At 39.8% G+C, this 25,931-nt stretch overlaps 1 protein-coding gene across 7 annotated transcripts in view; it reads left to right on the top strand.

Moving 5' to 3' along the window:
• Positions 1-25,931, top strand: part of slc14a2 (solute carrier family 14 member 2) — a 215,413-nt gene that overhangs the window by 177,336 nt on the left and 12,146 nt on the right. For all 7 annotated transcript variants that reach the window (XM_051929517.1, XM_051929520.1, XM_051929515.1 and 4 more), the window contains 4 exons: positions 16,655-16,844; positions 18,383-18,511; positions 22,434-22,626; positions 24,310-24,457. In XM_051929517.1, the coding sequence (XP_051785477.1) occupies positions 16,655-16,844; positions 18,383-18,511; positions 22,434-22,626; positions 24,310-24,457 (660 nt within the window). The remainder of the gene's footprint in view (positions 1-16,654; positions 16,845-18,382; positions 18,512-22,433; positions 22,627-24,309; positions 24,458-25,931) is intronic.

Raw genomic sequence — 25,931 nt, forward strand, 5'->3', positions numbered from 1 at the left:
CTTCTGTCAGAATGTGAAAGCTGAGATCGAAGGGGCATCTCTTATAGTAGCAGGCAGACCATTCCACAGTTTAGGGGCCCAAGTAACTAAAAGCTCAACATCCCACTGTTACTTTATTAATCCTTGGAACCATATCTTAATGTGTGTTCTGGTTTGTAAATCATGACAAAATCAGATAAATAAGCCGGACCTTGGCCATTTACGGCTTTATATGTTAAACAGAGGATTTTGAAATCTGCCCTAAACTTAACCTGGAGCCAGTGTAAGGATTTAAGAACTGGAGTTACAGTATGTGTTCATATTTTCTTGTTCTTGTAATAATTCTTGCAGCAGCATTTTGGATTAACTGGAAGCTGTATAAAGAACAGTTTGAACATCCAGTGAACATCGAATTGTGGTAGTCAATGCTACTAGAAGTAAATGCATAAATTTATTTATCAGAATCATGTTTATTTAGAAAATGCCTTAATTTCCCAACATTTTTAAAATGGAAGAAACATGATTTAGGCAGTTTTGTAACATGCGCTTTAAATGACATCTTAGAGTCAAAGATAACTCCTAGATTGCGGGCTGATTCAGTAAAATTAATAGTGATTCCACCTGAGTTAAATGATGACAAAATATTGTTGCGATCAGCGTCATTCCCTCCAATAATTAACATCTCTGTTTTATCAGTGTTTAAAGACAAGTAGTTCTCATCCATCCATTCCTTTAATTCACTAACACAACTAACTAGTTTTATCTTTTCTAAAGATAGATCCCAGTGGAAGCATGTAAAATGAAAACAGTAAAGGTCCCAGTACTGAGCCCTGCGGGACACCATATCTCAGTTCTGTGTATAATGATGGAGTACTGTCAGTACATTTCTGTATGTACTGGAATCGATTTGATAACTATCTGGATGGGGGAGCTGTTTACATGAAGGACATGGAGAGACTGCATGCACAGGGCATTGTTTGCCCCGGGTCGCTAGATGGCAACCCCCGTGGGTTGAGGCAGTGCCTCAGATTCCCACAGGGCATCATAGGAACTGGAGTTCTTTGACTCAACCATCAAGGGGTTCTGCAGGGTCTGGGGGAGCCCTACTTTGTCGAGCTCTCACCTCATCCAGAAGTATTTTTGAACCACAGCTTTGGAACACCAGGAGTGCTTCTGGGAGTAACATAAAAGGAACTGCCTGCCACAACTCTGGGGCTAAAGTTGGGAGGAGGTGGATAAAGCTTGCGGAGAGAAACAGAGGAGGCAGAGAGATTAAGAAAGAGAGGGAAGAGGAGGCAGAGAGAGATTAAGAAAGAAAGAGTAGAAGAGACAAAGAATTGCTGTGTGCTTTGTATTGTGCTTGGTACTGTGGGAAACTCTTCCTTGAAGAGTTTCACACTGAAAAAAAGCCATTGATTATGGTAACTTGTATCCAAATCTATTTGTCCTGGGTGTTTGAGGAGTTGGAGCACCCCCTGGTGGCCCCTGGTTTCTTTGTTCTTCTTGAAGTCAACAATGTCTTACTTTGTTTTGTTGACATCCAGGGGGAGATTGTTGTCATGTCCACAAATTAGATATTAGATGCTGTTTCCCTCATACTTCTTCATCCTCATAAATCTTCTTTCTGTATATTCATTTTTGCTTTGCACCAACCCCCCCCCCCCACCATTACCCATTGTGTATGGCGGGAAGAAAAAGCTTTAGATCCACGATTTAGATGGATCACAACATTTTAGGGTCCCCTGATACCAAATTATCAGTATCTCAATGATGGGTGTGTGTCTGTTTGTCTGCGTGTGTGTCTGTGTGTCAGTTTCTTGAGGACGGTCTAGAGCTAAAATGGCTGGATGGAAAAATACCAAACTCAAAACTTACGCCTGTTATGAAATGATAATGTGCTGATTAGTTTTTGAGTCAAATCGTGCAAGAGAAAGAAGTACACTAGTGGATCCCTCAAATACCATAATTCTGCAATTAATTATGAATTCTTCTCGTCAGATGCTATCATAATGACATATTTTATGATCAGAAAGATCAGCATCAGAGTGGTAAATAATTACTGAAATTTTATAGAAGAAATGCTCACATCCAAATTTTTTTGTATAATTAGGTTTTTTGAATGAGATTTTTTTATCCATCTCTCCATTTTCAAACCTGCATATCCTGAGTAGGGTCATGTGAAGAACTTTTTCATTTTTGCTTATTTTGTTTATCAAAGACAGACATTTTTGTTTATTAAATATTCAAAAATAACAGTGATGACAGAAATTACACATGCTAGTAGGGTACATAAAATAATTGCATTTTACAATATTGTGGGTTTGAAAGATCAGGGGTCTTTTCCTCATCTGGTGGTGAGGTGGAGAAAACAAAAGCACTGTGCAGAAGAGTTGTAGTTTTTGGCTACTTCTCCTCACCGCGTAGGACTGACCTGTTGTTAGTCATGCACACTGTGGCAATACAAGTTTAATTTCTAGCTTATTATTTAATTGATTTATTAAAACTATAATTTATGATCAGATTTAAAGTCTTTTGATTTCTGTTGCAAGTTAAGTTGAAGGAGCAGGTAATCCTGTGTGTTCATAGGTTTCCTAGGCTATGTCATAACACACAGACCTCTGCTGTAAGCAGATGAAATTCAATTTCCAGGTGCTTCTCAAGTTCTGTGTCCAGAAGGTCAGTTTTTCCTGTGCTGGGCATGTACCAAAAGCTGCACACGATGGTGACATTTTGCTTCTCTTAAACACTTCCTCATCTTTCACCTGGATGCCATAAATTAACTTATGGGTGCTTCTAAGTAATTTCACTCTGCTTTCAATAACTCCCACAACACCCACTAGGTGTGTCACCCCTGACAATAGTGACAGATGTGCCTCTGACACCTTTTAGTATTTTGTCACTTTATCTGTAAGAATGAAAACTTCTGGAACACCATACCCTATGAGCTTCTTCAATAGACTGAATGGTATTAATAATAAAGTTAAGAACTAACTACTCCATTTAGACAGAGTACCGGAATAATCATAATACTACCAGTATACTAATTATGTAAGAGATTAAAAGACAGAGATTATGTCAGAGAGCAGTGTTACCTTGGGGCGTTTTGTGGTGTACTGTCAAAATATAAGATTAAAATACAGATAATTTATGTATGTCTGAAAAACTGTATGAGCAAGAATGAGCAGATAAATGAGACAAGAGAGAAAAATGGAGTGCAAAACTAAATAGGCTGGGATGGAAGGAATGCTGAAGCAGTGCTTTTCCGTTGCTGAGTGCCAAAAAAAGTGAGCACATATAGTACCTTCAAGAAGTGTTCAGACCCCTTCACATTTTTAACAGTGTGTTATGGACTTATGTTAAAATCGTTTAGATTCATTTTTCCCAGATTAGGCACACTCAGTGCTCCAAAATGACCAAGCAAAAACAGGATTGTAGAATTTTTTGCAGATTAATTATAAATACAAAACTGAAATATCACATTTACCAAGGTAGTCAGACCTTTTCATATGACACTTGAAATTTAGCTCAGGTTATTCCCAATCTATTTATCATTGTTGAGATGTTTCCACACCATGTTTGGAATCCCCTTGTGGTCAATTCAATTGATTGCACATGATTAGGAAAGGCACATACCTGTCTAGAGAAGGTCCCATAATTGACAATGTGTGTCAGATCAATAAGCAATTCATGAGACTGAAAGAATCTTCTGCAGAGCTTAGAGATATCATTGTGACAAGGCACAGATCTGAAGAAAGGTACAGAAAATTCCTGCAGCCTTGACAGTTCCTAAGAACACAGTGACCTCTGTAATTTGTACATGAAAGAAATTTGGAAAACTCAGGACTCATCCTGGAGCTGATCAATTGGGGGAGAAGAGCTTTAGTGGTGACTATGGAAAGGCTCTAGAGAACCTTTGTGGAGAGTGGAGAAACCTCCAGAAGGACGAGCACCACTGTAGCACTTCACTAATCTGCAGCATTGAAGGTTCCCAAGAGGACAGTGGCCTCCATGATTCTTACATGCAAGAAATTTGGAAAAAAATGCAACTTTAGTAAGAGACATGACCAAGCAGCAGATAGCCACTCTGGCTAAGTTCTAGAGAACCTGTGTGGAGAGTGGAGAAACTTCCAGGACAACCACCTTTGCAACACTCCATTAATTTAGACTTGATTGAGTGGCCAAACAACCCATTTAATGTTTGCAAAAGGCCACCTAAAGAACTCTCAGAGTGTGAGAAACAAAATTCTTGGGTTTCATGAAATCAAGATTAGCATCATGTCTGGAGAAAACCAGACATCACTTATCATCTGTACAGTTCCATTTCAACAGTGAAGAATGGAGGTGTCAGCAACATTATGTGGGGTTGTTTTTCAGCAGCAGCAGCAGGGACTGGGAGACTATTCAGGGTTGAGTTAAAGCTGAATGGAACAAAGTAAAGAGATATCTTAATGAAAACCTGCTCCAGAGTGCACTGGACCTCAGGCTGGGCCGATGGCTCACCTTCCAACAGGACTAGGACCCTAAGAAGAAAGCAATCACAACAAAAGAGTGGCCAAGCCGGAGCCCAGGGGGGTATTTTTTGTACGTGGATTACTCGTTTAGCCGGATGTAATTGTTGACGATTTGGCCTGATCCTGGATCTGTCGGTTTTTCGAAACTCTTGCTGGATGTGTTGTCATAGCAACATGTCCACATCCTCAAACCTGCTCGGAGCAGGTGTGTTCTATGTAAACAAGGATTAGCTCACACACTTAATCAGTGTCAATGCATGAAATTCATTCAGTCATGGCTTCACCGTTCATGAATGAGCGACCAATTGATATCGGTGCGCAAATTATAAGAAGAGAATTTCATATAGAGAGGGTTTTGCGCGATCGGCAAGATCCTTTATTGCTCCCGGAAGAAATTCTTTTCGAAAAATACCACTATAGCCAAGGGGGAATATTGTACCTCAAAGATTTATTAGCACCTTATATTAGAAGTCAAACTCGGCGAAGTCGGGCTCTCACAACCACACAGACAGTATGCATTGCTTTGAGGTTTTTTGCAAGCTGCACTTTTTTTATATACAGGTGCTGGTCATAAAATTAGAATATCAGTTGAAAGTTGATTTATTTCAGTAATTCCATTCAAAAAGTGAAACTTGTATATTAGATTCATTCATTACACACAGACTGATGTATTTCAAATGTTTATTTCTTTTAATTTTGATGATTATAACTGACAACTAATGAAAGTCCCAAATTCAGTATCTCAGAAAATTAGAATATCAATTAAGACCAATGCAAAAAAAGGATTTTTAGAAATATTGGCCAACTGAAAGGTATGAACATGAAAAGTATGAGCATGTACAGCACTCAATATTTAGTTGGGGCTCCTTTGGCCTGGATTACGGCAGCAATGCGGCGTGGCATGGAGTCGATCAGTCTGTGGCACTGCTCAGGTGTTATGAGAGCCCATGTTGCTCTGATAGTGGCCTTCAGCTCTTCTGAATTGTTGGGTCTGGCGTATTGCATCTTCCTCTTCACAATACCCCATAGATTTTCTATGGGGTTAAGGTCAGGCGAGTTTGCTGGCCAATCAAGAACAGGGATACCATGGTCCTTAAACCAGGTACTGGTAGCTTTGGCACTGTGTGCAGGTGCCAGGTCCTGTTGGAAATTGAAATCTGCATCTCTATAATGTTCATCAGCAGCAGGAAGCATGAAGTGCTCTAAAACTTCCTGGTACACGGCTGCGTTGACCTTGGACCTCAGAAAACACAATGGACCAACACCAGCAGATGACATGGCACCCCAAACCATCACTGACTGTGGAAACTTTACACTGGACCTCACGCAACGTGGATTCTGTGCCTCTCCTCTCTTCCCCCAGACTCTGGGACCTTGATATTCAAAGGAAATGCAACATTTACTTTCATCAGAGAACATAACTTTGGATCACTCAGCAGCAGTCCAAAGGCGAGACGCTTCTGACGCTGTCTCTTGTTCAAGAGTGGCTTGACACAAGGAATGCGACAGCTGAAACCCATGTCTTGCATACGTCTGTGCGTGGTGGTTCTTGAAGCACTGACTCCAGCTGTAGTCAACTCTTTGTGGATCTCCCCCACATTTTTGAATGGGTTTTGTTTCACAATCCTCTCCAGGGTGCGGTTATCCCTATTGCTTGTACACTTTTTTCTACCACATCTTGTCCTTCCCTTCACCTCTCTATTAATGTGCTTGGACACAGAGCTCTGTGAACAGCTGGCCTCTTTAGCAATGACCTTTTGTGTCTTGCCCTCCTTGTGCAAGGTGTCAATGGTCGTCTTTTGGACAACTGTCAAGTCAGCAGTCTTCCCCATGATTGTGTAGCCTACAGAACTAGACTGAGAGACCATTTAAAGGCTTTTGCAGGTGTTTTGAGTTAATTAGCTGATTAGAGTGTGGCACCAGGTGTCTTCAATATTGAACCTTTTCGCAATATTCTAATTTTCCGAGATACTGATTTTGGGGCTTTCATTAGTTGTCAGTTATAATCATCAAAATTAAAAGAAATAAGCATTTGAAATACATCAGTCTGTGTGTAATGAATGAATCTAATATACAAGTTTCACTTTTTGAATGGAATTACTGAAATAAATCAACTTTGTCATGATATTCTAATTTTATGACCAGCACCTGTACTGTAGGCCATGAGGAAAATCTATGTAAAAGTGCAGTTTGCAGGCAATTCGTAAAGTCTGTTTGGCTCTGAAATATTTCCTTTGGGTTTTCATTGTGTTTCCTGGACACCTGCGTGTGCAGACAATAAAAGAGGTGTTTCATGTCATTGCAGGTAGGCAACACACAGGCAAAAACACCCACAGTTCCATGAAGAATCTCACAATCAGTCTAACATTCTCATTACCCAGGATTTCCAAATGTGATTGGGGCACTGGACTGTACACAGATCCGAATAATCAGACACAGTGTCTTCATCAAATATTTGACCTTCGTCAATATCTCGCTGGTCAGACACAGGTTCTAGGGATATGACATTCCCTGCAACTGACCCAACAAAAGAGGGCTATATGGAACATACCTATGCCACACATTGATGACAAATATATGCAATGACCATCCTTTACCTGAAATTAAGTTACCACTGCATCCTGCCACTGGTTCTGAGGAGGAGCTTTGCCCTGGAATGGGCATTTTGCTGGATAGCCAACTCTTCTGCACGGGTTAGATCTGGACCACGTGGACCTCCACCTGTTTTTTGCTTGTCTGCCTTCTTATTAGCTTTAGAATTAATGTTTTTTATATTATATATGATTATTTATGTCAACAATTCTTTAAATAGTTATATACCAATATTATATTCTTGTACTTCACTTTAACCTGTTCCCATGTTCTCCTTGTGCTCACGTTTGATATGGAATTATGACATATTAAATAATAATTAATCTGACACATAGGAAATGAAACACTGCTTTCAGTAAGTACAATGCACACTACTTAGCATTTAATTTGTCGGCCACTTTTTGCCAGCCGTCTTTTCTGGTCTGGACTGTTTTTGCAGTGTTACTCCTTGTGCATATTAAATCTTGAAATTCTTCATGTCCTTCGAATAAAAGGTCTTGTGCCGCGTGTGTGAAAATAAAAAATGCGCCTTTTCTTTCGTCATTTTGTTACAACCTATCAAAGACTTGCTGATCATGTTTTCTAGACTCAATATATATGGGCTTTTCACTCAGCGCGGGCGTGCGCATTCATCTCTTATGATTAGATCCAGCTTGACTAATCTAATACATGGCTGTGTTTGAAAAACCGACCTATCCCGGATGAGTGTCACCGGCATTAACTTATCCAAGATGAGGCACCTGATCTCGGATGATTTAAGCAACGTACGAAAAATACCCCCCTGGAGTATTAAGTGTTGCTTGATGAAGGAAAAAATTAATTTTAATGATTTTAGCATAAGGCTGCCACATAACATTTATAAAACATGAAGCGGTCTGAATACTTTCTGAAGACGTTTTACCTTTCATAAAATAAGAATTACATTGAAATGTAGATAGTACAAAATAAGCAGTCAAAACTCTACAACACAGGTCACTAATAGGCGGACCGAGGTCCAGGTCCGGACCCAGACTCTGTTCTGTCCAGACCCAGACCCGGAACAGACATATCATTGAGTTTTATTTAGTTTTGGTGACTGCCTTTTCTGACAGTGTTTCTATACCGCTACTCAGTGAAAGGGACTGTCTACGTGTCTCTGATTGGCCACTACTTCTTGCCTTTGTGGGTTCGAGTTGGTTGGGTTTAAGCGTGAAGACTGAGATTAGTCAAAGTGAATTCAAGAATGTTAGCCAATCGCAGGCAGAGTAGGGCCGACCTTCACTGAATAGAGGCGTGGAAAACCTGCACTCTTGTGGCAGCGGCAGTGACATGGAGAGAAAAATATAAAGAAGTGAGAAGACAAGAGAGAGAAAAGCGGCGAAATAGTGAGTCAATGTGGCGTGGCTTAAGCTAAATGGTGTAAGCTTGACCGAAAACCAGGCTTTTAATCCGGAATGGACCGAGGCATTTATGTTCATACTTCACGTGTGAATCTCGAAACCGCTTTGGCTCATCTGCTCTGAGACGGTGGCTGTGGTTAAAAGTGGGAATGTAAAACACCACAATGAAACTAAGCACAAAATTACATTTGAGAAAAGTTACCCACTAAATTTGACAGTTAGGCTACAGAAAATAAGCAATCTTAAAGCCAACTAACGAGGATTTTAACACATTCATTTACTGGCCAACAACTCGCTGACGAGTGTTCCCTCAGAGATGTGTGGATTTTGGGACGTCACAAAAAAACATTCAGTAATGACAATCTTCATACATGCATGAGGATGGCACTAACACCATTCCAGCCCAGATTTAAAATCCTGACAGACCAAGCAAGAGCTCAATTCTCTCACTGAACAAGAGAAAGTAGGCAGTGAGATATGAGGGAAAGAAAGAGGGGAAGATACGTTCGGTTATTTAAAGATCTTCAGATTTACTGTGAAACTGGTTAAGCCTGTTCAGTTGTGCACATATTAAAAACTCATGTGAGTCCAAGTCTTTTTTTTGTTGAAATGTTAAAACTTGTTATTATTATTATTATTATTATTAAAGTACTTATTATTTATAATTCTCAGTTGAATGTCAAATTTACCTTGCATTTACTTTTGTTATTTATTTTTTCTTATTTTATTTCTTATTTATTATTGTGTGTAGCCCTCCAGAGTCCAGAGTTGCACTAAAAATAAATATTGTTGAAATGGCATTAAATTATAGCTTTCTCCGTTTGATTTGAGTCATTGACTTCACACTGTGCAGATGTTGATACAATGGCAATGCTACTTCAATATATATAAATTAATTGTAATGTATAATTAAATTATAATGCAACTTAAACATGATGATGCTGTGGACCTGTACATGAGGAAATTTTCTCTCTCTGGACCTCCTTAAATCATAATTGACTACCCCTACTCTACAATAATTCTACAGCAGTTTCTCTCTTGGTAATTTTATTGGACGTCATTGATGAAAACATTAATGTTAGAATAAATCTTATTTTGTATTAAAATGACAGTCAAATTGAAAAGAAATTTATTAAACAGTCTTAAGTTGACAAAATTGAAAAAAATGAGTCTGGTAATTGCAACCTTTGTGTGCACACCTCCTAATTCATGTCAGTGCAAAAACAAGAACTGCAAAAGATGGCAGAAGATATGCTGGGAGGAAAATTTAGGTTGCCTTATTTACAGTATAATGGTAGTGTTGAAATATCAAGTGAATTTGAAATATTAGTTTGGTAACACAGTAATGGTGCACTTTCAATGTTCCTTTTAAAAATGCATCTTTTAATTAAATCCAGTGCAAATCTGTTCATCTCTCTTGTAAGGAAAACCATGTAATCCAATTGTATGAGGGCACGAGAAACCACAGCTCATCCAAGGAATGCTCTGCATAAGGGAGAAACCAAACCCAGTAGGAGTGCCAGTTCAATTCTGGGTATACTTTCCACTATTCTGCCATTGTCTCTTTTCATATATTGGGTGAAATAAACAATTAATACAGTTCTGGTCACCTTACCTGATAATCTATGGACTATTTTTAGCCCACAGCCACCCAATCTGCCAAAAGTAATTAAAATGGAGCCCTAAACCTACATAAACCTTACAGTGGTTTTGCAATAAAATGCTCCAAACATTCTAAAAATGTGCACTTTATTATAAAATCAATAAAACTATAACAAATAAACTATTTATTGACAAATGTAATAGGAAACACATTATAGTGTTTCAGCCCTGAAATGCATTTCACTTGATATTCCGGTTCCACTGTTTAAAGTACGCAGTAAATCAAAAAGGGGGTGGTTGCCTAGGGTCACAAAATTTGGGGAGTGGTGGCATTTTTATTAAACAAGAGAGAACACTCTGACTCATTCAACTGTGTGACTCCATTTAATCCTATTATATTGTTTTATCTAATTTTCGCACACTTGCAATGTTGGGTGTTAACATCTGATGAGCTACACAAGTCCCTTTACCAGTGGTCTTAAAGATTAAACACACTCCAAGGCTGGATTTCTGCCTGATCGCTGAACTGGTTGGAAAAAATGAAATGCATAAGCCAGACCATAACAACTGTTATTATATGTTACTACTAACTTGAATAATTTGAGAAAATTATACGAAATCAAACAATGTAGCAGTCATTTGTGGGTTTTATACATGAATACATATATATATATATATTGTAATATATGGCCGGCCGTTCATCCCGGCCAATACCCCAGACCGCCAGGTGGAGCTCTCCCTGCAACATGAAGGTGCCCCAAAGGCCATCAGGGTGTCCTGAACAATGGAGTTTTTATCCACAGCCCTGCTGGATACCATGGGGGCCGCTAGAGGATGCTGCAGGGAGGCCCAGAGACTCTTACGTGCCCTATAACCCGGAAGTACGTCTTAGTCACAACAACAGGAGGAATGACGTCCTTCCGGGATGAAGAAGGAGAGTTTTTATCTGACACGGAAGTGTTCCAAGTCACATGGGCAAAGAGAGCGAAACACTTCCGTGTCAAGGACTATAAAAGGACTATGGGAGATCCCAGACGTCGAACTGAGCTGGGTGGAAGGGTGGCAACACGTCTGGGAGAGTGGAGGATTGATTTATTGTATTATTGTGATTGTTTATGAGTATTGTGGAAAGGAGGGTGCTTTGTGCACGTTATAATCCTAATAAATATCAAATTTGGACTTTTACCTGGTGTCTGGCGTTTGATCGGAGGGTTCAAGCACAGGGTCCTAGAAACTATTGAAATTGTCAGAAACAAAATTGAACTGTAGAGATGTGAGGTTATTAAAAGGAACTACTCTGGGCATCTCTCTCCTAGGAGGTTTCAGTTTGCTGATGTGCTTGCCTCGCTTGTGTATTAGCAGCGGGAGGAAAAGTAAAAGGGATATCGTTTTGCCAACGTGCTCACATCGCTTCTGTATTAGTGGCTAAGCTAGTGACTCTTTCTTTGGGGTTTCGTTTTGCCGACATGCTGGCCTCTCTTGTGCATCCTCGGAGGTGGAGCCCTTACCCCGACTCCACCTCTCACTTCCAGGCCAGAGAGACAGACACACACACACATTTCCACGCATAGATTATTTATACATTTATGTATAAGATAGTAAAAGTTACCACAGGACAAGGTTGGAGTTTTCGGGCACCTTGCAGCCAACCCTGTATAATTCTCAATAATAAATATAAAGACAGTGCATGTTATAATGCTAAATCGAGTTGTCCCGACTTCTGCCTAAGGCTATTTGTGATAGTGGCTCTTCCATACTTAAGGCATTCTGGGAGGAAGAGGCTGGTCCAGGTGATCAACTCCTGATGTGATGTCAGGGATCAATCATCCTTTTTTACAAAAGGGGAAGAAGAGAGGTTGTTAGTACATAGTGCCACCTCCTGTCTCAGTGGAGAATTGCTGTCATTCAAGCCTTCAAGCTGTTTCCCATGAGCACATGCATGACAATATATATTGTCATCCATGCGTGTCAGATGGTCACATTCCAGGTTCCTCCCAGGTATGTAATACAACATCAGGCTGAGAGGAGGTGGTACAGCTAACTGTATTGTCTTCCTTTGCCTCCACAGTGCTGAGAAACTGCCCAGTGAGGGTAATTGACTCTGCCCCATCCGGTCCCAGGACCATTAAAGTCCAGCCACCTGGAAGGATGCATCACTCGTTGACCAGAGAGTAGCAGAGACAGAGTTCCTTCAAGTCCAGAACGCCACTTATAAAGAAGCCTTGATAGGCAGAAATTTATTTGTTAGAACATCAGAGAGCAACATTTTTGTTTGTATTCGTGCCATCGAGTTTTATTATCAATTAATAAGTAAACAGGGAAAGTTGGTTTGGCAGAGTTGTCGAAAAAACTTTCCTCTATCTTCAAAAAAGGCAGTCACGAAGCTCAGATGAGAAAGCAGACTGTTTCTTGATTTACACTGATCATGTCTCAGGCTAATGAAGTGAGCAATCAATAGTACAGTTCATTATACTTTTCTTTACAATTACTTCATCTAATACATGACGTCATCTGACTCTTAATATGCAGAACTTTATTATTCCATCCAATCAACTAGCGTCACCAGTATTTCCTGACTCCTGTCAACTTATCTGAATGCCGCCTTGTTGATTGGGGTGTTTTGTAGACTCTCCTATTTATCTTAGTGCCACTTTATAGGAGAGGTGTTCTGGCTTTCCCATTAGTTTATCCTCACTTTCTAGAGGGGTGCTGGTTTCTCAAAGGTGAGACGGACCTCACATGCTCAAGCTTTAGACTTTATTTAGTTAACCCTTGAATTACCTTTAGTTCTTTTTGTTATGTTTTAATAATTCATTGCTACCACTTCATTTTAATATACACTTGTAATAATTTGTAAAAGATCATATGTATTAACTAAAGAATCCATACTGCCCCAACATTTATATTGATTTTTGACCCTTCATTAACTTTGATAACTACAAGGTTGTAGAATCATTTCTCCACAAAAGCTTCTTTTTGTCCATTTGGGATAACTCACTTACCTGTGAAATTTTGGCCTGATTGTGAAACATTTAGAGGTTTGTCCATTCTGAACATTTTCATGCACAGGGCATTATCTCCCCCAGATAGCTAGATGGCAAACAAACCCCCCCCCCCCCGGGTTCCAGTGATGCCAGGAGTGCTGCAGGCACTGGCAAGGCCTACTTCATGGGGCTTCCACCTCACCTGGAACTGCTTTTGGACCACGTGTGCAGAACACTGGAATTACTTCCAGGTAGTAGATGAAAGGAGCTGCCTGCCTCAGTTCTAGGAGCCAGAGTCGGGAGAAGGTGGACAAAATTTGCGAGGAGGAGTAGAGGAGGCAGTGACATAGAGAAGAAGAACGGTGCTTTATTGTAACTGTGTGCTGTATTGTGTGGTGGTGGCAGCGTGGGAAATGCTTACTTGAGGAAGAGCATCCCACAATAAAGACTCTTGTCTTTTAATTTGTGTGCAAGCTTACTTGTGTTAAGTGTTTGGGGAGCTGGAGTAACCCTCTGGTGTCCACAATACATATGTACTCTTGCATGGGGCTCATACTGTAGCTGGCGAAGTGATTAGTAAACAATATAAAAAATGAAACAGAGAATTAGTACTAAAGTAGAATTCCCAGAGCATTCTACCATTAAGTAACAGTTTCAAGAGAATTCCAGTAGTAAGTAGAAGTGTCTATTTTAGCCTTTTTTGATGACTGAGTCTCAGCAGAAACAAAGGAAATTTACATTATATGAGAAGCTGACAAGTGAATTTGAACAGTTGAAGTTGGAGGATCAGTTAACATTAAGAACAACATCCTTCTTTGATGTCCCTATGGTAAAAGACAAAGAAAGGTCTCACTTGCTTCTCAAGACACCACCAGAACAGTGAGCAAATGGCCCAATCTTCAACTAATATTATGAACTGTCATTATACATGACAGTAATGAGTGACAGAGATGAAAGTGGAATAAAAAAGTATAATGACATACAAACAATGGACAAATAACAGAAATTATTTATTGTTTGATTAGTTATAATAAACCACAAAATAATGTCTAGCTTCACTAAAAACGAATGTTGTAGACATACAACTGTGGAACAGTTTACATGACACAAAGACTGCCAAATGGAGTGAACTCTTTTTTTTTATTTAACTTGTGTGTCTTTGTTGTACATTTTGTAAAGAATGCAACTAGCCTTGTGGAGAACTTACTTTTTTTTTGGACCACCCTTATATATATTGTGAACACCAGGGGTCGCTGTCGTCCCATTAGACCCAACAGACAGATACGCAGACACAGGATAAAAGCATGAAGAAGTTCTTTTTATTCTTTTTTCTTATTCACAGTGCCTTTCAAGCACCACATCCACCATAAATACAATAAATAATCAATAAATCAATGCAATACTCTCCTCCACCTCCCAGTAAGTTCTGTCACACTCCCTTCCAACTCCAGCTCACTTGCTGGGTCTCCAGTAGTCCTTTTTATAGTCCTTGACCCGGAAGTGCTCCTGCTCTTCTGCCCACGTGACTTGCCAGCACTTCCGGGTCAGATGGAGAATCCCAACTCTTTAATCAGCCCGGAAGTACTGTGGGGCTTCTGTCCTCATGACTTCCAAGCACTTCCGGGCTGCAAGGGAAGCATGACTCCCTAGGTCCTTTCACAGCTCCCCCTGTCAGCAACCACGACACCCAACAGGGCTGAGAAACTGGACTCCAAGTCCTAGGATGCCCTGCGGGAGTCTGGGGCACCGCTACACTCTAGGGGACCTGCCATCTAGCATTTTGGGGGAGGCAGTGTCCTGAAAAACTGCTTTCCCCCATCCTTCCATTTCAGGGGTGTCCCAGCCGGGATAAGCTGCCAGCCGTCCGCCACGATATATACAATGTATGTGTGTATGTGTGCCCTTTATAATTCATATAATTCTCAGAAATCTCATCAGTGGAGACTGAACCAGCCCAAATAATGGATTTAAAAGAAATTGTAAGTTCTCAAACACAAAGTCAAGAATAAAGTCGTTTTGAATTTCAGCACTTTTTATTTTTAATTAGTTATTAGTTTTAATTATTAGTATCATTATTACTATTATTATTCACTGTTTAAATTTGTATTCTGTTTACAGCTTTGCCTAGGGTTGCATAAAGGGTCGAGTCTGCACTATGCAGTGTTAAGGTGACAAGATATTCCAATGTAGGGGTTTATAACATAAAAACCTTTATTTGTACCACATTTTAGATGTAACTGATTTCTTACTATGGTAACTTATGCAGGCTTGGTATTAGTTATGATTTTGCCCTGTGTTTCTTGCTAAGTTCATCAGTGCAAGTGCAAGTCTAATCAAACATCATTGTCATGGTAGGACCAATAAATTCATGAACTGTAAAGAGCACTCTTGTGCTGCGTTAATATGGTCACTAGCTAGAAAGCTCACTTCACCCATGAATAAATCCTGCAAAAGACTGCTTCAGATTAAATATACAGACGTCAGACAGACCAAGATGAGAGTAGCCTCTCTATTCAAAAAAGAACATTTTCCAATTCTGTTTTCATGAATTATTGTATGCATCAGTGACTGTGTCTGTAATGTTGTTAACTAATTTTGGTGACATTTTTGGAGGATATGTTTAGTGGTTTTGTATTCTATGGGGTGTTCTGCTTAATTTTTTTATCATTGTCAGTTTGACATTCTGCTTTGACAGTGTTAACATGGTTGAAAGATCAGATGTGCTTTTAATACCAGCAATATGGCACAAACTTTGAAACTATGGAAAAAACATAATTTTTGGCACATTATAAGTCATTATTAACTTCCCAACCAGGCATCACACTTTTCTTGTATTGGTGAACCACCCTGTTTCTTTAGGCAGGTTGATTCTAAGTGTAATCCCAACCTAAGTCATATTGTAGTACATCACAGGTGTCAGTAATGACTGTTGAGGAAAACAGGGGTGTTATCGAGCCCCAAACCCCAGACACAACTGACACGCACACACAGTCACTGGTTCAAGTAATGGATTTTATTCTTCCAAACACCTTCTGAACAATACATAACGTAAATGGATGGTGAATCCTTCCTTTTCTCTCTTCTTCTCCCAACTCCTATTTCTCTTGTAAGTGTTGTCCTCTGCTTCCCGACTTTGACTCTCTTGAAGTGAGGCAGGGTGGTCCTGTTTAACCCGGATATCGGGGGTACTTCTGGTGTCTGCTTATAATCCGATGAAAGTACTTCCGGGTCAGGTGGAAGTCTCTATAACTGCAGGGATGGTTTCTCCTTGCAGCTCCCCCTGGTTTGTAGGCATGGTACACCACAGGGCTGTAGCATGGGACTACACCTCCCAGCAGGCCTGCGAGTTGAAAATGTTGGGGCACCGACACAAGAATGCTTCCCTCCAGTGTATCAAGGAAGTATAGGTGCTGGTAAAGCCTGCTCCTCCGATCCCTTGATCCTTCTGGCCTCCCTTCCTGCAAGGGATCACTTCTTGACCTGGTCGGGATGCCAGACAATCCCTGACGACAGTTACGCTATCTATACTAATACTTTACTCTGTTACTCTTTTATTCCTTAATACCTTGTAACGTTTTAATTTTAACCATTTGTGTTTTTGTTTCAGGAAAGTATGTGGTATTTCAGTTTTTTGACTGGATTCTGAGGGGTGCTGCCCAAGTGATGTTTGTTAACAATCCTTTGAGTGGTCTTATTATATTTGCTGGACTAATTTTACAGAACCCTTGGTGGGCACTAAATGGATTTGTGGGGACCATGTTTGCAACAATCTCTGCCCTTATTCTCCAGCAAAACAGGTATGTTCTTCATAGTTAGCTGTTTTTATTAATTTTACATTATAGTACAATATATTCTCAAACCATCCAATGTGTGGTGAAGCCCAATCCTGGTAGTCTATTCATTTGATTAGAAAAAAAAGGTACCTACCTTACATCTCCAGGGAAGTTAAATCCCGACCCAAATAACTGTCCAAGAGAATTTTCAGATTCTCCCCATGTTTGCTTCGTTTTCCTCAGATACTTATATTTTACTTCTAATTCCTGAAGATATTTAACTATACTTTGTCTGGCTAGACATAAGGCTCTGGACATTTAGGTCATTGTCACAATATATAATAACTGAACAGCTTAATATGTATTTAATATATTCAAAAATGAGCCAAAACATTATGAGTACTGCCAAATGAAACAAATGCCACTGGCTCTCTTATAACTTTGTCAAGGTTAGCGATATCTTAAATGAGAGGCTGACATTCGGTACTTGTAGTCAACACATTGAATGCAGAAGATATGAGCTGGTGTAAAGACCTAGGTGACATTGATAAGGGCAAAATTGTTTTGGTCAGATGACTTATTCAGAGTATTTCTGAAATGGCAAGGCTTGTGGCGTGCTCTCAGTTAGCCATGGTGAGTACAAACCTACACTTGTCTAAGGAGGGAAAACCACAAACTGCTTTCATGGTGTTGGACCTCCAAGACTCATCAATGCAAGGCTATTCTGTCTAGTACAGACCAACAGAGGAGCTACTGTTGCACAAATCACAGCTAATTTTAATGATGGCTATAGCAGTAAGGTGTCATGACATGCAGTAAATCAAACTCTGCTATGTATAGAACTGGATAGCTGCAGGCCAGTCAGAGTGCCCATGCTAAACCCAGTCCACTATTAAAAGAGCCTACAATGGGTGCGTTGGCATTGGGACTATACCTTGGATCAATGGAAGAAAGTCTCCAATGAATCATGAATTCTGTTGCATCATTTGTTTTTGACTTGTAGAACAGAAGGCACCAGGATGCAATGTACTGTAGGAAGAAGACAAGCCAGTGAAGGGAGTTTGATGCTTAGGCCAATGTTCTTCCAGGGAACCCTGGATACAGGAATTCATGTGGACATTAATTTGATGCATACCACATATTTTAACATCTTTGTAGCCCATGTGCACTCTTGCATGGCTAGGGTGGCATGGGCTGTGAAGCACTGCAGAAATTTGAACATGATGAAATGTTTAAAGGTGTCTCTGTAGCCTCCAAACTCCCCAGATTTCAATCCACTTGAGCATCTGTGGAATGTGTTGGAACAAGTGTGATCCACAGTAGATCTAGCTTGTAACTTACAGGAGCAAGAGTATCTGCTGCCAATGTTCTGGTGTCAGACACCACAGAACATCTCTAGAGGTCTCATAGAATCCACACATTAGAGAGTTGGAACTGTTTGGCTTCACATGGAGGAGGTAGAGCATATTAGTGAAGTGGTCATAATGTTTTGGCTCCTCAGTGTATTTTGTATAAGAAATACATTTTCATGGGCCTCTTTACTGCATGAATCTGTTTTGTAGGGGAGCCATTGCTGCAGGATTGTATGGCTACAATGGGATCCTAGTTGGTCTTCTTATGGCAGTGTTCTCTGAAAAGGGAGACTGGTACTGGTGGCTCCTGTTTCCAAATATTTTTATGTCCATGGCATGGTAAGTGCAAAAAGTTTGACTCATTGTATTTATATTTTACTCTGTTTTTATTTTCATTCTTGAAAATGGGTAGAAGTATGGAATGTGGTGGTGAAGAACTGTTTGTGACTTATCGAGTTTAAATTATATGTTCTAAATCTAAATTTGATTTCCTTTCTAAATGTAAATCTAAACTTGATTTACCAGAACAAGCCAGTATATTATTTGAAAGAACTGCAACAGCTCCATTGACATCAGTATCTAATGTTTGCTGGACTTCTTCAATTAAATGACTTGCAACAGCTCTCTGTCTGTAAATGACTAACAGTGCAGGTTTTACTTCTGTACAGAGTCTACTAAAACCTTTTAATCAATGTTGTCATTTCTGACAGAGTTAATTTAACAGGAGAGATTGAGGATTGACCTCAGAATAACAAAGTTTTAGATCGAGACCTTGCAGCCACTGCACACACTTAGCCTTTTGATACACAAATCATTTTTATTAAACTCTAAAGTTATACCCTGCACAAATAGGCATTTAGTGTTACCTGCAGTCATCCAGGAATGTTATCTTTTGTAAAGGTTCATTATTTTGTCTTCTTTTAACACATTTTCTTCAAAGCGACAACATGTCAGACTGACACATCTTTATTACATGCTGACATCAGTCTTCCAGACTTTGACTTGAATGACTGTAACTCCAAGTAATGCTTTCCATTTGTCATATTTTGAGGCTTGCTATGTAAATCTAATAATGGGTGGCTGTTGCTGTAAGATCAATGCCATAACCATCAATGTATTGAAGGCTAGTAGCTGAAGGCTTTTAGTTGTGAAACAGTATGCGAGAAATCTGAAAGTGACAAAGCCTTAGGCATTTTTGTCAAAGTATAAACAGACGATACGCCCTGGGAGATAACAATTTTTACTTTAAGCTACAGATTCTCAGATACACCATGTGCATATGCCTGAGGTGGTGATCGACAACCAGCTGTCCATAATAATAACCCAACAATAATGAGACATGGAAAGACTAACGAATGGACCACTCACTCATATACAGTCTGACCTTACAGACCATAAACAGAGTGAATCTACAGTATTGAGACCATGTTGAAACAGTCTCTCAATACTGCAGATTCACTCTGTTTATGGTCTGTAAGGTCAGACTGTACAGTATGTGAGTGAGTGGTCCATTCGTTAGTCTTTCCACGTCTCATTATTGTTGGGTTATTATTATTGTTAATTTAGCAGACACCTTTATTCAAGGCAACTTACAAAACAAGTTAAATACATAAAAGAATGAAGGTGCAAGCATCAAAAGTATCAGAGAACAATATAAAAAGCAAGCACAAGTGAGCAGAGCAACTACATAATTATACCTGAAGCTAGAATACTACAAACATCAGTATTATAAACTCTTTGTTAGTGCAATGGCAGCTAGCCCATAGAAAACAAATTAATCAGTTCCAAGATATTTAATAAAAACAATGTGTTTTCAAGACACCTAAACACAAGTAAATTGGCAGTTGTTTAAATATATATAAAGAGATCATTCCTCAGCTTTGAAGTAAGAATGGAGAAACATTGACCAGTCTTGGCAAGAGGAGAGACAGTCAACACACCGGTTAAGGCTGATCAGGGACTTCTTGAGAGGACATTAGGAGAGAACAAGGATTGGAGATATTAAGGAATAAAGCCTTTCAGAGAACTGTAGGTTAAGACGAGAGTTTTGAACTGGATCCTTGCAGCAACATGAAGCCAATGGAGAGACCGAAAGAGAGGAGTAGTAAGAATGAAGCAAGGAACAGAGAACACCAGTTGAGCAACAGCATTCTGGAGACGTTTGATTGCAGCTGAAGGAAGTTCCACCAGAAGAGCATTGTAATAGAATAGTTGAGAGAGAACAAATGCATGAATAAGGTGTTGTATGGCATAATTAGTGAGGAAGAGTCAAGTCCTGTGAATATTATGAAGAAATTGACAGGACTGAGTTGTTGAAGATATATGTTTGATGAATGAAAGTTGGGAATCCAGAGTCATGCCATGATTCCTGACGATGGTGAAAGAAGTGATGTGTTCCAGGGTGATGCTTAGAGAAATATCTGGAGAAGGAGAATCAAAGGGCAAGTACAAGATGTCTCATTTTAAAAGGTTAAGTTTTAGATGATGATCATTCATCCATGATGACATGGCAGAGAGACAACTGGAGATCTGGGCCAAAATCTGTGGACTGTAAGAGAGAAATTAGGGGAAGAGCTGTGCATCAGTAGCATAGAGGTGGTAGTAGAAGCCATGAAAAGAAATGACATTGTCTAAGGAACGAATGTATGGAGAAAAGAGAAGTGGACCCAGTACTGATCCTTGTGGCACACCTGAAGAAAGTTTCTGTGGAGAAGACAAGGAGTTAGACTAGGAGTCATAAAAGGATTGGCCCGAGAGTTAGGAATCAAACCAGTCCAGAGCAGAACCGCTAATTCTAAGGAATACTGCAACTCTATGTAGACTTTGGATGATTTGAAACCCGAAAGTACCCCTGATGAGAAGGACCTAGTAGTCAGAGTGGCCATCAAGAAGGCTATTAGGGTATGTGTTTAGGAGGAGGTTATGCTTAAGATTTATAATGCACATGTGAGGCGACACCTGGAGTACTGTGTACAGTTTTGGTTTTACGGTTTAGATTACAGAAAGACATAGCAATGCCAGAGAAAATCCAGAGAAGAGCAACTAGGCTGATTGTAACACTGTTCTGTATGAGGAAAAAGTGAAGGAGTTGAATTGTTTCACTTTAGGAAAATTCAGATTAAGAGGTGACATGATTAAATTGTTTAAAATTATAAAGGTTTTTAGTTCAGTGGATCCCAGATTTTGTAATGAATGCTTCCAGAAAAACACAAAAAGATTTAGAAGATTTCACATAAATGTTAGAATGTTTTTCTTTACTTGGAGGACTAATTACCAGGCAGTGTGATAGAGATTAGGACTCCAAAAATATAAGGTTGATGTCATCGCAGTGAAATTTTGCCAATGGAATTGTCAAGCTTGTTGGACCAAATAGCCTGTTTTAATGTTCTAGCAACTGAGAAGCACCATATAGCCCATCCTTATATTGACCTAGGATGAAACAAAAGCAGTAGTTATACATGCAAAACCCTTTAGAATGATGAATGCAAAGCTTTTCGTTCTAGTATATCTCAAAGTATCTTATATATAAACGTCTACGCATTGCAGTGTGTGTGTCTGTCTGTCCGGCCCGGAACTGAGAGGTGGAGTTGGGGTAAGAGCTCCACCTCCGAGGAAACAGAAACTCACTTAGCCACAAATACATAAGTGAGGCCAGCACATTGGCAGAACAAAACCTCAAAAGAAAGAGACTCGCTTAGCCGCTAATGCAGAAGCGAGGCGAGCACATTGGCAAAACGTTATCCGTTTTATTTTTCCACCCGCCACTAATACACTAGCAAGGCGAGCACGTTGGCAAAATGAAAGCTCAGAAGAAAGAGACACTTGCTTAGCCGCTAATGCACAAGTGATGCGAGCACGTTGGCAAAATTAAACCTCCTAGGAGAGAGACGCCCAGAATAGTTCCTTTCAATTACCTGACATCTCTACATTTCAGTTTTTTTTTCTGACGATTTCAATAGTTTCTAGGGTCTGGGCTTTCACAGCTAGTTATTATATATAAAAAAGAATTCCCTGCTGACCAGAAGAGCAAAACACAAGTTTCAGCAGATCTAGGGATGACCAAACAAAGGAAGCTTCAGCATCCATCAGCCTTTAGAATGCCATGTCATTTTATTGAGTCAGGGACTACTCATCGAAGACTTCTCTGGCTGCATTGATCGAGTTCAGTACATTGTGTGAGGTTAGCGTCATACTTTTTTTCTCATCAAGTGCCAAAGAGGACAAATGAAATGATCAGTGTAAATTCTTCTTTGTTTTGCAGCCCAATTGTTTCAAGTGCTTTGGCTTCTATCAACAGCAAATGGGGCCTTCCAGTCTTTACTCTGCCTTTTAACATTCTGGTCTGCTTACATATGGTGGCCACAGGACATTACAATAATTATTTCCCGCAGGTTCTCATCAAACCCATTGCTTCAACTCCTAATCTCACCTGGTCAGATGTCAATGTTGGCATGGTAAGAACTAGTATTAAAGGTATGGCTATGCTACTTAGAGATATTCATGTCCCTGGTGACTGTTCCTATGGAGTCAGTAGACGGATTGGGAGAGCATGGGGGGGGTCAAGAGGTCGCTGGAAAGGGGTGTGTGGTACTCCCGATATCTATGCAAAAGGAAGAAGGTCCAAGTCTTTAGAGTCCTGGTGCTTCCTATCTTGCTATATGATTGCGAGACATGGATGCTATCCAGTGACCTGAGATGAAGACTGGGCTCCTTTGGTACTGTGTCCTTTTGGAGAATCCTTGGGTACCACTGGTTTGACTTTATGTTGAATAAGCGGTTGCTCATGGAGTCCTGAATGAGGCACATTACCTGCCTGCATTGTGAGGGAGCGTCAGTTATGGCACTATGGCCATGTGGTGCATTTCCCAAAGGGTGATCCAGCTCGTAAGATCCTCATTGTTGAGGACCCGAGTGGCTGGACCAGGCCAAGGGGTCGCCCACATAACACCTGGCTGTACCAGATAGAGGGTCATTTCCGGAGGGTGGGACTGGACCGCGTGTCTGCCTGGGGGGTTGCCAACTGGGATCCTGAGTTGTTTCGTTGTGTAGTGGGTGCGGCAACGCACTATACCAGTGCATGCTCCCCAACTTGACTTAACTTGACTAATTATTATGCTACTTAAAAAAAAAAAAGACTATAGTGTATCAGATGTGTTCCAAAGTTCTGTCAATATATATGATAATATGACAAAAGTTATCAACAGGAGATAGAAATGAACTGTGCCTAGGGCATATCTTATTGAATAAAGGTGCCAGGCCTCAGGCAAGAGAAAGGTGAGTGTAAACAAAATGTTGAGAAGCTCTGGACCTTGTATTCAGGCATCTCAGTACACCCAGAAATTGCTTATAAATAAAATAAGTCTAAAAACTTTCTGAAGAAGCCTCCTAACTAATGTTCATTCTACACATACAGTATGAATCACTTTGATCTTGCCAACAGTTACTAGTGTTAGCTCCAGGTTCTGCATATTGTTCAGGGCCGTCTTAATCTGAAGAGTGAATGTTTTTCTTATTCTATGCGGCGCAGTGGTAGTGCTGCTGCTTTGCAGTAAGGAGACTGTGGAAGATTGTGGGTTCGCTTCTCGGTTCCTCCCTGCGTGGATAGCGCTTTGAGTACTGAGAAAAGCGCTATATAAATGTAATGAAATTAATTAAATCAAACACATCCTTGCTGACTACAGTTGGATTTAGAGTCAACTGTTAGCCTTATAAGTACATATCTGGAATAAAGAAAGTAGGCATGAAGATAACACACAATGAGAGTGTCTGTGTGTAGATTCTCACCCAAAGACTCTGGAACCGTGTGGCAGAATCAGTCAACACTGAAGCGACCATATTTGTTTGTTTGTAATTGATGTACACTGGAATTGTCTTGATTCATAACCCAACAGCTTAATAGTCTTGTCAATTACTTGACATTTTCACAAAAATAAAACTACTTTTCATATATGAGCAGAGAATTAAAAAGTCACGGAAGATATCTTTTCATTACTTATGATAGATAGATAGATAGATAGATAGATAGATAGATAGATAGATAGATAGATAGATAGATAGATAGATAGATAGATAGATAGATTATTTGTCTTTATAATAATTCAAAAATAAAAATGTTTTTCCCCTTTGCTTATTTCCAGCTGTTTAGGGCTGTGCCAGTGGGTATTGGACAAGTGTACGGCTGTGATAATCCATGGACTGGAGGCATTTTTATTGTTGCTTTGTTCATTTCATCTCCCATCACCTGCTTGCATGCAATATTCGGCTCTGCTGCTGGTGTCCTGTCAGGTAAAATTCAATGATTTGTTGATCATATGTTTCAAATTCATTATAAAGTCTACAATATTTTTAAGATGGATGAATGTGTGCAAAGATTTAAAACTTATAACCAAGTTCAGTATTCATAAATTCCTTCCATGACAGCAATGTACTGCACATTACTGATCATGTATCTTCCATATCCACTAAACTCCTTTACACTCCAGTCATGTTAGGATTAGCAAGACCCCTTTTATTTTCTGGTTTATTATTGCAGTAACAAAAGTGTCTAACAAAATACAAGAGAGTGAAAGCAGTCATTTGCGTTTGAAAATCCAAGTGAAATCAGACAGGAAATATTATACAGTGACAAAGAATTACTACTATGCAAACACTGAAAGCTGCACAGATGATTGATTAGCAGAAAACAGAAAGTGCAGATAAGAGAAGAATTTGTTGCATAGTGTACACTATCAGCTGAGTATCTCGAAAGGTTTTTAGTGATATAGATCTGTATATAGTTAATAAACCATTAACACTTGCAGGACTAACAAAAATAGAAGAATAAACAAAAAGACCTTGAAAATATTTATAACTGGGCAAACACTTGTAAAATGAACTTCAATGTACTGTAGACAAATTGGCATTTTTGCTCAGAAAACTGCCGCTCACTGGATATTTTCCTTTTTCTCAGACCATTCCCTGTAAACTTCTGTAAACATCCCATTAGATCAGCAGTTTCTGAAATACTCAGACCAGCCCATCTGGCACCAACAACCATGCCAGGTTCAAAGTCACTTCAGTCACCTTTCTTCGCCATTCTGATGTCTGGTTTGAATTTCAGCAGGTCTACTTGACAGTGTCTACATGCCTAAATGAATTGAGTTGCAGCCATAAGATTGGATGATTAGATATTTGCATTAACAAGCAGTTGAACAGGTGTACCTAATAAAGTGACCAGTAAATATATATATTCGCCTCGCCCACCCCCCCAACCCCTCTCTCTGGGAGTGCACTTCATGCTCACCACTTCGCATCTCTGCCGCTTGCGTTGTGAAGGTGGGGGGCTGAACAAACACTAAGGAGATGTGGACGAATCAACTGCTGCTACCGAGCTGCATGTTCTGCATGTGATGATCATTTAAAAGCCTGTACAGCAGCTGTCCTTTTGTCTCACTTCCTTGTTTCCAGGTACATTAAAATGTCTCCGAGAAATTGTTTGTAAGTAGGGAGTGACGTGCAAGTAGTCTTGCGGGACTTCAAAGTGTCTCCCCAAGATGAATACGTCTCAACCCAAAATTTTTTTATATAATAGATAGATAAATATACAGAATATACCTTCTAAAGTGTCTTTCATTTCTATCAAGTCCTTTCACGTTGGCCCGTCTATCTATTGCCCCAATCCCCACATCTCTCAATTCAATCTTGATTGTTGAATACAAAATGGGAGGTCTGACACTTGAAAGTGCTGCTTATGACAAGGACCTGTGAGTCATTGTGGACT

The sequence above is a fragment of the Erpetoichthys calabaricus genome, chromosome 7 (assembly GCF_900747795.2).
Source record: "Erpetoichthys calabaricus chromosome 7, fErpCal1.3, whole genome shotgun sequence".
NCBI classification, from domain to species: Eukaryota; Metazoa; Chordata; class Cladistia; order Polypteriformes; family Polypteridae; genus Erpetoichthys; species Erpetoichthys calabaricus.